General features: G+C 43.4%; 1 protein-coding gene across 1 annotated transcript; it reads right to left on the bottom strand.

The window, feature by feature from the left end:
* On the bottom strand, window positions 1-10104 carry LOC142368952 (uncharacterized). The gene is made up of 7 exons (XM_075451171.1): window positions 10074-10104; window positions 5825-5857; window positions 5186-5446; window positions 4861-5106; window positions 4579-4776; window positions 4362-4448; window positions 1-905 (listed from the first exon to the last, which is right to left on the bottom strand). The coding sequence occupies exons 1-7, from the start codon at window positions 10102-10104 to the stop codon at window positions 775-777; spliced, it is 987 nt and encodes a 328-aa protein (XP_075307286.1). The 3' UTR covers window positions 1-774.
* Between the last annotated feature and the right edge of the window lie 3278 nt (window positions 10105-13382).

Genomic DNA, 13382 nt, shown 5'->3' with positions numbered 1-13382 from the left:
TTTATTGGCAAAACAACAGCAACAAAGTGCAAAAATAATGAGTACATTTGAACATTTACAGAAACATTTGTTCTTATTTTAACACTGATGCAGCAACAAGCCTAAAAAACCTGAGAAAGTCTTTAAAACAGCCTTCAGTTATTTTATGAACCTCATCTTTAGCTTGAGGTGAACTGATGGTTGGATGAAGTCTGAGGTCATCAGTGTGTTCATCACATGATCACAGCTCACCTGGCTTACGCAGAGATTTTGGTTTTATTAGTTTAACTTCATGAAGTTATTAAGTCATTTAATCCAGAAATGATCAAAAGAAACAACGAAAATAAAAAGGTTTCATCATCAAAGTGTTAGATCTGTTGGATTGAATAATTCAGTGTTTAACTACAATATAAATAGAAATTCCAGTTAAAATGAACATTATATTCTTTGATAGAAATCTAATTACAGTGAAAATATTCTTTCATTTCTGAATAACAGTTTTACATGTTTGCAGACTTCTTCTTCCACATTTCAGATCAAATCCACTTTACTGAAAATGTTTCAACTTCCTGATGTTTTCTGATCATTCCAAACTGCATTCAGCCTCTAAAATATAACTAAAGTGATCTAATTTTGTATAAAAGTCTTAAAAACACAGGCACAATCAAGAGGAAAACCACAAAGAGAAGAGGAACCAGGGGGAGGTGCAGATGTAGGGCAAAGGATCTCCCACAGAGGAGCTCAGAGGCAGCAGGAGGTGCTGAACCTTTCCTCTCTGAACTCACTTAGATGATATCAGGTTAAAGTTGCTGTACCTCGGGTCTTTATTTTGTCTTTACGGTCTCTGAAGACGACTTCTCCATAGCTGACGTGGTCTGTCCTCACTGCAGAGTACACAGCAGCTGAATCGGGCTCTGCAGGGTTAACTAAGGAAAGATTACATTATTATAACAGCTGCAGCACATATATTCACCATGAGGAAGTTATTCTTTCTGTGCAGGGTTAACTAAGGAAAGATTAGATTATTATAACAGCTGCAGCACATATATTTACCATGAGGAAGTTATTCTTTCTGTGCAGGGTTAACTAAGGAAAGATTACATTATTATAACAGCTGCAGCACATGTATTTACCATGAGGAAGGTTTTGTTTCTGTGCAGGGTTAACTAAGGAAAGATTACATTATTATAACAGCTGCAGCACATATATTTACCATGAGGAAGTTATTCTTTCTGTGCAGGGTTAACTAAGGAAAGATTACATTATTATAACAGCTGCAGCACATATATTCACCATGAGGAAGTTATTCTTTCTGTGCAGGGTTAACTAAGGAAAGATTACATTAATATAACAGCTGCAGCACATATATTCACCATGAGGAAGTTATTCTTTCTGTGCAGGGTTAACTAAGGAAAGATTAGATTATTATAACAGCTGCAGCACATATATTTACCATGAGGAAGTTATTCTTTCTGTGCAGGGTTAACTAAGGAAAGATTACATTATTATAACAGCTGCAGCACATATATTTACCATGAGGAAGTTATTCTTTCTGTGCAGGGTTAACTAAGGAAAGATTACATTATTATAACAGCTGCAGCACATATATTTACCATGAGGAAGTTATTCTTTCTGTGCAGGGTTAACTAAGGAAAGATTACATTATTATAACAGCTGCAGCACATATATTCACCATGAGGAAGTTATTCTTTCTGTGCAGGGTTAACTAAGGAAAGATTACATTATTATAACAGCTGCAGCACATATATTTACCATGAGGAAGTTATTCTTTCTGTGCAGGGTTAACTAAGGAAAGATTAGATTATTATAACAGCTGCAGCACATATATGTACCATGAGGAAGTTATTCTTTCTGTGCAGGGTTAAATAAGGAAAGATTACATGAATATAACAGCTGCAGCACATATATTTACCTAATGAAGTTATTCTTTCATTGCAGGGTTAACTAAGGAAAGATTACATTATTATAACAGCTGCAGCACATATATTCACCATAAGGAAGTTATTCTTTCTGTGCAGGGTTAACTAAGGAAAGATTACATTATTATAACAGCTGCAGCACATATATTTACCATGAGGAAGTTATTCTTTCTGTGCAGGGTTAAATAAGGAAAGATTACATTAATATAACAGCTGCAGCACATATATTTACCTAATGAAGTTATTCTTTCTGTGCAGGGTTAGATGTGAACAGGACAGCACAGCACAGTACCACTAATAATAATATTAATATCAATGTGTGAAGAACAAACTGCTCTTAGTGCAGAGTTCATAAAAATGTATTTCCAAGAATTGTTTTGTTGTTTCCTTTATCAGCAGTGAAACCTGGTCATGTCCACATTTAGTTGACACGTTTTCATCAAAAACAGGAAGCTGGACGACCACAGAGCTGTTAGTCTGTTAGCAGAATAACCACAGACCGAGTCCAGCTCAGCTCTGACTGTCAGGTGCTGAAATACACACCAACGGGGAGCTGTAGACTCTGGGGTGATTAGATGTTGTGTTGGTTTGTGGAAAATCCCCAAAAAGACGAATTTGAATGAAGAAAAGAGAAGACTGGTGAGGAAGATGTAAAGTTCTCTCTCCGCTCTGCTGCTATAAGACAAAGCATTGATACTTGGGTCTGATTTAAGGTTTGCATTGCTTATTTTAATGGTTGTGTCCTTTCTAGTTAGTCATTTTGATTTGATGATGTGTTATTTAAATAAAGTTGAGTTGGACTCACTCAGTGGGGTTACATGGCACTGAAAGGATTGGATTATTGGCTAAATTACATTAAGAACTAGAACATTTCTGAAGAAATTTTGATGGGTGCCAATCTACTGCCCGCCCTATAAAAAAAAGTTTAGTTTAGTTGAAGTTGAGAGTCTCCTGTCACATATAAACTTTGAATGAGGTCTCTGTGATGTCGTATGGCTGAGTTATGAGGCCTCCAAAACAGGGCAGTTTTAGTCATTTTTGGTTCGATGATTGATTTTCTCATTGAAAGACAGGTCTGTCTTTAGAGATTCCTGTCCTAAGACAGGTGTGCTGTAGACAGCCATGTAATGTTTATCAAGGTAATGTTTAAAATACAGCTTTTATGTCATTTTCAAAATGGCCTCGGTAAGTGCTTTTCAATGCATTTTCCCATTGCATTGTGGGTATTTTCAAACTTCCCCTCACTATCAGTTTAAAGGAGAAACGCAGATCAGATTTATAACATGAAGCTGTTATAACAGGGCAGCCATCTTGGCTCTGCCCTCATAAGCAGTCTCAGAACAGAGCAGGCTAACAAGGCGTTGCCCCGGTAACAGGAGTTAGAACAGAGCAGGCTAATAAGGCGTTGCTATGGAGACGGAACCAGCTGCGGCTCGTCTGTGTTAGACAGAGAGCAAACTGACATATGTGCACACACTATGGCTTCTTAAAATTAGACTATAATTTTGACTGCACTCGACTGTCTCGAACAAACGGTCGCTGTTCGAAAAGTAAAAGTCGTATCCAAATAATTTTTGAACCTTCAGCGCCCCAGGAGACGGCAGAAGCCAGCGGTGTGATTTTCATTTGGCTACTCTGTGTGGCTCATTTTTTATGGCAGTTTTAAAATAATTTTTCACCTGAATTTGATGATTTTAGGCGTTTATAATGGAAATGGAGAGGCGCCCTCTGGGCTCAGAGGCAATTTATGATAAATCTGTGTGGCAGAGGTCAATGTATTTGACTTTCTGTGAAAGAGGACAAAAATGCCTACGTTTCGAAGTAAAATTCGTTCAAATCGGGCAGATATTTCGGACATGAGAGACATTTGTTTGAGGAATTGGTGCAATATCGAATTCAGAGTGAGAAACAGAGTGGGAGAAACACCTCGGCCGAGACGTAGTCTTCCTAAAACGTAAACTGCCGTTGTGCCAAAGCTGTATAATGTATCAACAAACCCTTTGGTTCAGTTAAAGCTGAGAGTCTCCCGTCACATATAAACTTTGAATGAGGTCTGTGTTATGCTTTATAGCTGAGTTATAAGGCCTCTAAAATAGGCCTTTTTGGCCCCCATAATGGCACACATAATAATGCCTTCGGCATTGGCACCCATAATGAGTTGAGCAAGGGTAATTATCGCCATCTTTCTCCAATGCCTGAGTTTGTTGTTGTTGTTGATGGTGAAGAGGTCAACAGGAAGTGGCTCTATTAGCAACAGTTGGGATGGGTACAGCGCCACCTATCATATGACACGCTTTGTGCCTCTGATCCCATTCATTCACCACCATATATCCAAGGAGAATTACCATTGCTCAAATAAGGAGCATAACCCAACTACAGCTGTAATCTTATTAATCTCACCATGTAGACCCACTGAGTGAAGCACACAAAGAACAGCGTTACCTCTGTTTTTTCTGTTCGGCTGCTGTGGATGAGTTAATGTTTTCAGGTCGCTGTATGCAACGTCTTCTTCTGTTCCTCCAACGTCGGCTGAAAGGAAGCAAAGCGAGTAAAATGTTTCTGTGATGCATCATAGCTTTGCTCAGTGCAGGTATTCTTAAGATGCTGTCAGGAAAGATCAGTGATGGATCAAATGTTGACACCAACCGCTCTGTCTCACCTTCAGCTTTCCTGTGGACACATCGTCTCACCAGTAGAACCAGTAGAACCAGTAACAGCAGGAAGACCCCAACACAGGCAGCCAATAACACCACCTCATGATGAGAAAGAGTAGCAGGAGGAGGACGAGGGAAGGAAAGAGGAGAGGTGGAACCAGGAGGAATTGAAGATGATGGAGGAGAAGAGGTGGTGGGTTTCTCTAGAAGGAAGTAAATATAATTAACTGTCAAACATGAACTTTAAAATGTTCTGAACTCTAAAGAGTCACCTGAGTAACCCTCACCTGTGACAGAGATCCAGCTGGGTGGAGACTCTCCATGACCGCTGATGCTACACCTGTAGAGGCCTTCATCAGAGCTGGTAACATGGTGGAGGGTCATGTGACCTGTAGGCTCCGCCCTGATGAGGGAGCCATCTTTATAGAAATCAGCTGGGGGGTTGGGGGGAGTGGTCTTTGTTCGACAGCTCAGAGTGACGTCACCTCCCTCCATCACAGGGAGGACAGGACTCTGCAGGATCACTGATCCACCTCAACACAGAGACAAACTACAGCATTTCATCCATTTCCACACAGCTTCATCAGCACTAACTCCACAGTCTGATCTTACCAGAGACAGTGAGGCTGATGCTGTTACTGGCTGCTCCCTCTCTGGACTCACACCAGTAAACTCCACTGTCCCATGGGAACATGTAGCTGATGTTACAGGAGGAACCGGCTGCTTTGCCCCAGTCACCACACTGAGTCCTGGTTCCTCTGCTTGTGTTCCTCCTCACAGTCCATCCAGCAGAGCTGTGGTCCTCCTCACAGCTCAGAGTCACAGGGTCTTTAATAAAGAACTGAGAGCTGCTGGGACTCACAGTCAGACCAGCTGTGAGCGGTGAAACGACAAAGCACATTACTGCACTGATGTTTTTGTTATTTTCCAAAAAAAGAACAACCAGAAGCACCTTCTGAGGCCCAGTGTATTTCTCATCTGTTTGTATTAAAGCATCATTATTTAAATGTTGGACGTACAGTTTTTTAATCTAATGCTGCAAAGACGGCTTATGTGACTGATATGAACGCCATGAATCTATCTTTTCTAAAATCTTGGTGAAATGCAGCACAGATACCTGTAAATCAGAGACATAAACCTCTAATGACTTAATGTTTCTTACATTCTTTGTTTGAACAGTTTCACAGTAAAGTTCCTAATTAAAAGACTGTAGTGGTTGAATCATCAAACAAACTGTTCTAGTTTACTGACCTTGATTTCTGTTGGACATCACTGAGGTCAGAACTAAAGGGAAGAAACATTCGAGTTAGTTTAACGTACAAGTCAAGTCCATATGTACAAAAAATATCTAAAATAATGAAATATGTATAGCCTGGCTATCAGGTCGAACTTGGAAGAAAGAGTCCTGAGTGAGGACCACCAGCTGAGACTGACTGACGTCAACAAGCTCTGTTCCTGGCGACCTCATTGTTTCCATAGCAACCCTGAGAGGCAGACAGGCTGGTGGCGTGAGGACATTAAAACATCAAATACTACATGGTGTTTCCATTCGACCTGATCGACCTTCAGGGTTTGGTACCGAGACTCTGAGCTGATGTGGCTGAATAAATGAAATATGCTTCATAAAATGCTTCATTTTAGTGTTTCTGACTGAGAGATTTGACTCAGAACTTTCTGCTCTACTAACTGAAGCCGTTATCTTTGGACCTGAGAAGAAATTGTCTGGTTATATAGTTACTCTTGATGGTATTTCCTCAGCTTCTGGTTCTACAGTGAGGAACCTTGAAGTTATTTTTGACCAGGATCTATCCTCTGACTCGCATATAAAACGGGTTTCTAGGACTGCCTTCTTTCATCTTTGTAATATTGTTAAAATCAGGAACATCCTGTCTCAGAGTGATGCAGAAAAACTGCTCCATGCATCTGTTACTTCAGGATTGTCGATCCATCCATCATCTTCCTCTTCTCCGGGGGTCGGCTCGCGGGGGCAGCAGCTTTAGCAGAGAAACCCAGCCGTCCCTGTCCCCGGCCACTTCCTCCAGCTCTTCTGGGGGGACCCCGAGGCGTTCCCAGGCCAGCCGAGAGACATAGTCTCTCCAACGTGTCCTGGGTCTTCCCCTGGGCCTCCTCCCAGTGGGACGGGCCCGGAACACCTCACCCCCTGTTTATTTCTAGGGGGGCTTTGGGGGGGCTGTTTTTTGCTTATTACGTTGCCATGGTAACTCAAATCTTCAATAAAAGTAATAGCCCGCGAAAACTCATCGAGCCGGTTGTTTTGATATATATATTGTTGGGAGGTGCGATTCCATAGGGCCCGCATTAATGTGGACGGAAGAATAAATATAGCCTATAAATAAAGAGACACGTTTTCAATGTTAAATCCCATAGACTTTTGCCAGCGGAATAGTAATAGGTGCCTTGCCATGCATTTGCATGGAGGCAGTGCTCTCCTATGCAATGCTATGGCAGGCCCCAATTATAAGATATTTTCCTAACAGAGCACTTTGCTCTCAGACTGCAGGTTTACTTGAGGTTCCCAGAGTTTCTAAAAGTAGAATGGGAGGCAGAGCCTTCAGTTATCAGGCCCCTCTCTGTGGGACCAGCTGCCAGTTTGGGAGAAAGAGCCTTCAGTTATCAGGCCCCTCTCTGTGGAACCAGCTGCCAGTTTGGGAGGCAGAGCCTTCAGTTATCAGGCCCCTCTCTGTGGGACCAGCTGCCAGTTTGGGAGGCAGAGCCTTCAGTTATCAGGCCCCTCTCTGTGGAACCAGCTGCCAGTTTGGGAGGCAGAGCCTTCAGTTATTAGGCCCCTCTCTGTGGAACCAGCTGCCAGTTTGGGAGGCAGAGCCTTCAGTTATCAGGCCCCTCTCTGAGGAACCAGCTGCCAGTTTGGGAGGCAGAGCCTTCAGTTATCAGGCCCCTCTCTGTGGAACCAGCTGCCAGTTTGGGAGGCAGAGCCTTCAGTTATCAGGCCCCTCTCTGTGGAACCAGCTGCCAGTTTGGGAGGCAGAGCCTTCAGTTATCAGGCCCCTCTCTGTGGAACCAGCTGCCAGTTTGGGAGGCAGAGCCTTCAGTTATCAGGCCCCTCTCTGTGGAACCAGCTGCCAGTTTGGGAGGCAGAGCCTTCAGTTATCAGACCCCTCTGAGGCCCCCCCAACACCCGAGAGGGCCAGGCGCCCCAGACAGCCAACCGCAGTGGGCCAGCGCACGCCCCAGTGCCCCTGGGCAAGCACCCCGGGAGTTAAGATGTGCCCACAGGTGGGTGAAGCCGCGAGCAGCGGGGAGAGGCAATGTGCCCCCCCCACCAGGAACAGCACAAGCAGGCCAGAGGACAGCAGGACCCAGTCACCCCATAAATCATATAAGAAAAACAAACAAACAAAAACACAACAACAACGACAACAAAAAAAAAATGGTCATAATAAAGAAAAAATACAAAAATAATTAAACACGCATCCACACACACTCGCACAGCACATGCATCCATCCCCCACCTCTGCTGGGGTGTGGCGCGGCGGGCACATCCGGGGGCCAGCAGCCCCCCAGCCATCACAGACCCCGAACCAGCAGGACAACTCCTCCTGGCCCCTCCCACCCCAGGCAGCAACCAGGCAACAGGGGTGCAGGAAGACCCCTCCCCTCGCCGCTCTGGCTCTTTGATATTTCCTGATAGTGAGCGTTTAAAATTGAGGGGCAGGCAACCTTGTGGAACTGAGAGCACGGCCCTCCGGGCAGCCTACATACCCAAAGAGCCCCGCCCACCAGATACCACTCAGTGCTATCGCCCCCCAAAACCTAATGTGTGTGTGTGTGTGTGTGTGTGTGTGTGTGAGTGTGAGTCTCATGATTAGTGATGTCTAAGGTGTAATTAAAACAAGGGCGGGGGGCTGGAGAGTGCAGCAAAGGGGACCACCTACGTGGACCCATCCGCTGCCCCCCACAGAACACACCCGCCCTCAGAACCCTACCTGTGTGAATGTGTGCTGTGTACAGGAGCCAGAAGGGAGAGGGGTATGAGGATTTAGAAGACCACATAATGGCATAAGGAATTATATTTAAACAAGTGATACTAGTAATTCAGTCATTCATATCGTTCCTATTTTATTTGTGATTCACTCTAAGTTAACTCCACCTCCTCTTCTAAGCCTCCACCTCTGAGCCCCACCCACTTTCATCCATCCTGCATGCATAATATATCTACCACCCTCTACCACAGCTTCTGTCAATGCTTGTGTAAGTCTAAACAGTGCAATTAAAAAAGATTATTGCAGTTTATAAACATAATTTACAACATGCTGGTGTTTGGTTATGCGACACATAACAGTGAAGCTATGGCAGATTATTGTGAAGCACTGTCTCAATGAAATAGTGTTTGAAATACAGCACTAGCTGTGTAGCCCTTCCCACCAATGACTTCACTGTGTTGTGAACATTATATAGTGAGTGAGAGAACAAGTGAACCTTTCCATCACAGAAGAGGAACAAGAAGCTGTTTCCTGACTAATACCCTCAGAAACAATCCATTAAACTACTGGAGGCAAGATGGAAATACAAAGAATAAGTTCCACAATTAGACAAACAACTTTCTAAAAGTGTCTCCTTCAAAAACACAGTTCTCAGAGGAAGATAGGAGGTTGGGCAATAACTTAGGGAAATGTAGGACACATAGTCTGCCTAATAGTTTATTTTACTTACAAAACTTTACTAACTGATTTTTTTTGGTTTGAATTCTTCTAATGCAAAGGAAAGGAGCTCCAATGCTTCATTTATTATCTTCTTTAGTATGGAATACGCTGGTCTAGCTTGTGTGTATATATATATATATATATATATATATATATATATATAAATATAAATGATATGTACATATTTGAGAGAAGATGGAACAAATAAAATTTTCTAACGCATTGACTCAACAATGAGATAAAAGGAAAAACTATTTGGTCATTTAAATGGAATCTAGATAAAAATAAATTTGAGTATAGGGAGCCCAAAACACCAGATTCACAACAAATGAATTTGGTCTCTATGATAATGTAAAAAACTGTAGAAATTCCAGAGCTTTGCATCCCCCTAATACACCAGCTGTAACAGCTCCTCCAACACATTCTCACTCCCTACGCTGAAGCGTCTGACCGTGCATCAGCATGTGGTGAGCTGAAGGGCCAGGTGAGCTCTCAGTGATCTCTAAACAACCAGAGGGACCTCAGCTCTGTGCAGCAGAGAGGTTGGACCAACTCGAACGGGCCTTAGAAAACAGAGATGAATATAAAAACTTAATAATAAAGAGGAGACAGCTCCCTGAATCTGTACATGACTCATAACAGTTTTACCATAACTGTGTTACTGCTGAATAAAACCATCTATTTGTTGTTCACACTTCTGTAAAAATGAGTTTATTTCTGTTAAAACCCTTTAAGTTTCTGGTCTGACCTGACCTCTGTATTTCCAACCTAAACTCAGTCCTTATCAGCTATGAACACAGAAAGCAGAAGTTACTTACAGAGCAGACATCGCAGCGATGTTTCCTTCATCGTCCCTCTCAGTGATATGACCCGTTTTCTCTTTTCTTGTTGCTTTACATCAAGTGAAGCCCCTCCCTCTTCCTCTGTGTACTTTTTCTCTCTTCAGCTTTGCACAGTTTCTGTGATGATGCACAGCCTGAATTACTCAGCCATGTTTTCATCCCAGTCAGTTGTTTCTGTATCCTGATCTCACTCCATTATAAGTACATATATCAGTATTTGTTTTCCATGAACAGTATGATCTATGAAAGCTGCTACACAAACAAGCCAAGGCCAGAAGGTATGGAAGGTATGAAATACCCAAAATATGAATGAACATGTGTGACCAATGGAGTGTGTACTGTATGGGATTCATGCAGCCATTTCTATTCAGGATTTTGAGCTTAACTTCCATTTATACATGATGTAACTTATGTACTGTAACGTTTCAATACTAAGAGACATTTCTTGGTTTGTCTGAAAAGTGTCATGTCTGTGGGTTTTTGCCATTTTTTAGTTCCTGTTTAGTTTTGCCGTGTTTTAGTTTTCTCTCATGTCTTAGTTTTGTTCGTTTTTGCGGACCCAGATTTCAGCCCCATCTGTACCACTGCAGCTACCCCTCTCGCCACCTCCTGGAGGTGCCCTTCATCACAGCCCGGGAAGCATGGCACCGCTTTCCCCAGAAGCAGACGACAACTCAGATGGGGGCATGATCGTCGCAGTGGGACGTGCCGGTGCTGGAGACTCCTTTTATGTTCCTGTTACAGTTGAAGGGGTGCCCTGTGCAGCACTAGTGGAGTCTTCTCTTCTAGCTGTGACTCAGAGCATCGGAGGGAACTGAACCCGTGATGAGTCCAGCCCCAGGCAGCGTGCCATCATCCTGAGCTGCTCCTTGTGAGCGGCGTTGTTGAACTTTAAAAGCGATCTGGTCGTAGTTTCCACGTTCTCGGAGGCTCAGAGCTTTCAGCCGACAGCCTGAGCTGTTCGACTCCACACTGAAGGGTTGAATCCTAAAGTTTCTCTAAGTTTCATTTTGGCTTGATAAACCCCAGCCTGCTCTGAGCTGAACAACCTGCCCTTCCTTTGCTAACAGCCATCAGCATCCACAGGAGCTGAAGCCCCTCCCTCTGCTTCCAGAAGCTGCTCTGCAGCTGCCTGAAGCGCCCAATCACAGCTTCAGCCTCCTTTTTGAGCTGTCTCTGCTTTGTTCTGCTGCTCGGTGTTCTGTCTCATGCTCTGTATCCCAATAAAGTCTCAGACTCGTTGGTTTCAAACTTTGAAGACTGAGAAAGAGTTGATTGGAACCTGAAAAAGGCTTGAACTAAGTCCCTATGAAAAGAAAATGAAAAGAGAAAGTTTAGGATTCAACCTTTCAGTGTGTAGTTGATCCATGTAGTTGTCTTCTCCACCAGTGACCTCACATTTCCCCTGATGATCGAGGGAAAAAATGCTTTAAACTTCCTCCTCCTTTTCCTCCAGTTTCTTCCTGCTCTGCATCCTAGACGTCTCCTCTTCAGCTCATCCAGATTTGGGGTATTTTTCCAGCCATTTCTTGGGCTTTTGTGAAACTCAGTCAGCTGCACCGACGGGTGAACAACTTTCCCGTTGCTATGGTTACGCATCATAACAGATGTGAAAACCTACCAGAGTGACCAGCAGAGGTCCTTCCAGCAGCATCCACACCAGCTCAGAAACATGTTTCAGAAGTCTCTGTTTTCACAGAGAAAATCTGAAGAAGATGCAAAGAACTCTGGAATAATGGTGCTGACCTGGTTCTGTTCCACCTGAACCCAAAACATTTCATCCAATATGTATCATCAATCTACATTTATAAATAACTAAAGCTGACACATGCCCACATCCACCATGTCATCTTTACTCTTCTTAAATCTTGTTGGACATTAAATCCAGTGAGTCCCGTACGTGAGGCCCTGGGTGGCCAAAGGACACAGAACTGCCACAGACACACGCAGTAAAAGCAGAAAACAAGAGGTAGAGGACAATCCAGACATGCTCGTGATGTGGGGTGTTTTAAACAACTAAATATGGTGAGCAAACATACTGTCTATTAATAGGCCGCCGTGCCAATCTTTGAATAATAAATATATTTTTTACACGTTAGACCTGTTGAGAAATTAATTGCTGGCTGTATACTGAAGTCCCACCTGTGGTGATGTGGGCATTTGCCTATGTTTTGCGTACTAGCCTAAAATAATTATAAATTATCGTCATAACATTTATACCATGGATATTATTTGAAATTGAGGCTTGTAAGTCCCACAGCGTTTCAAGTGGAAATTTTCATGTTGTTTTCAGCACCTTTCTGTATACGTTCCGGGACCTGTACGCATCTTATCATCCCTGAGCTGTCATATGTACTTTGCGTTCCGGCACCTTATGATTTACAAATTAAGCACTGGTTCATCCCCTTCAGATCATGAATATCTGACGCTGATTCCTGCTTTTAAAAGAATCAATGAGAAATCCCCAGTGAGACGACGCTGCCACCAGGAGGTCAGATTGGAACATTACACTATTGTTTGGATCCAGCACTGTGTTCTTCAACAACCTTCAGTTTTACAGATCATTACGGAGGTGGAAAAAGTGAACACAAACTCCTGAAAAACACTGAAGCACAGAAGCAGCGCTCAGTGTGCTTTGGGAGCAGGAACCCCAGAAAGACTTCTGGGGACTGAGGGGATTTTCCTCATTTTTTCGTCCCTTCATTCATTTGCCTTTTTCAAGCACTTGTTATTACTTCTTTGAGTTGGCTGATGTAACAATTCTTCGTGCTGCTTCCTGATTTTGATTAGTTTCAGTTGTAGCCTGAGTAAGAGGAGAGAAAAATGCAAAACAAGAAACTGCAGCACTGATCTGACACGGCTGGATCTCAGCAGGAAACACTCCCTAAGAACCAGATCTAACATGTGACTTCCGCTGCGAGTCAGCTCAGTTACAAACTGGGTTTAACTTCTGAGGTTGGTCTCTGACTGAGGGACTGTCTCTGTCACGCTAACAGCCCCCCCGGCTGGCTCGCCATGTTTTGCCACATATACACAACATGACGGGGTTCATTCGGGGGAGGTGACTTCACTGATGACCATCTGGATTCAGGAAGACCGTCCTGCATAACATTCAGTCGCTACAGCGACTGTCTCGCATTTCTGGTGGCTACTTCCTGTTCAGCCAGGACCGTAGCGCCAGTCGCTAACACACAAAAGTCCCCGCTGATCACATCTTTAGGCCAAAGTGGGATTTGTCAGTGAGATTCTTCCACTGTGAGCGGCAGAAAGCGCTTTCTAAGAAAC

This window comes from Odontesthes bonariensis, chromosome 19, assembly GCF_027942865.1.
Source record: "Odontesthes bonariensis isolate fOdoBon6 chromosome 19, fOdoBon6.hap1, whole genome shotgun sequence".
In the NCBI taxonomy this organism is placed as follows: domain Eukaryota; kingdom Metazoa; phylum Chordata; class Actinopteri; order Atheriniformes; family Atherinopsidae; genus Odontesthes; species Odontesthes bonariensis.
The sequence above is the reverse complement of the archived record's forward strand: the minus strand, read 5'-3'. Positions and strand labels throughout refer to the sequence as shown.

What these genes read in the sequence shown, in the direction of transcription:
- LOC142368952 (XM_075451171.1), bottom strand. Translation starts at nt 10,104, where the DNA reads ATGAAGGAAACATCGCTGCGATGTCTGCTCT. An exon ending in TGTCCACAGGAAAGCTGAAG is followed by an intron (nt 4,449 to 4,578) that starts GTGAGACAGAGC and finishes GCTTCCTTTCAG; the next exon opens with CCGACGTTGGAGGAACAGAA. An exon ending in GCCGAACAGAAAAAACAGAG is followed by an intron (nt 906 to 4,361) that starts GTAACGCTGTTC and finishes ATCTTTCCTTAG; the next exon opens with TTAACCCTGCAGAGCCCGAT.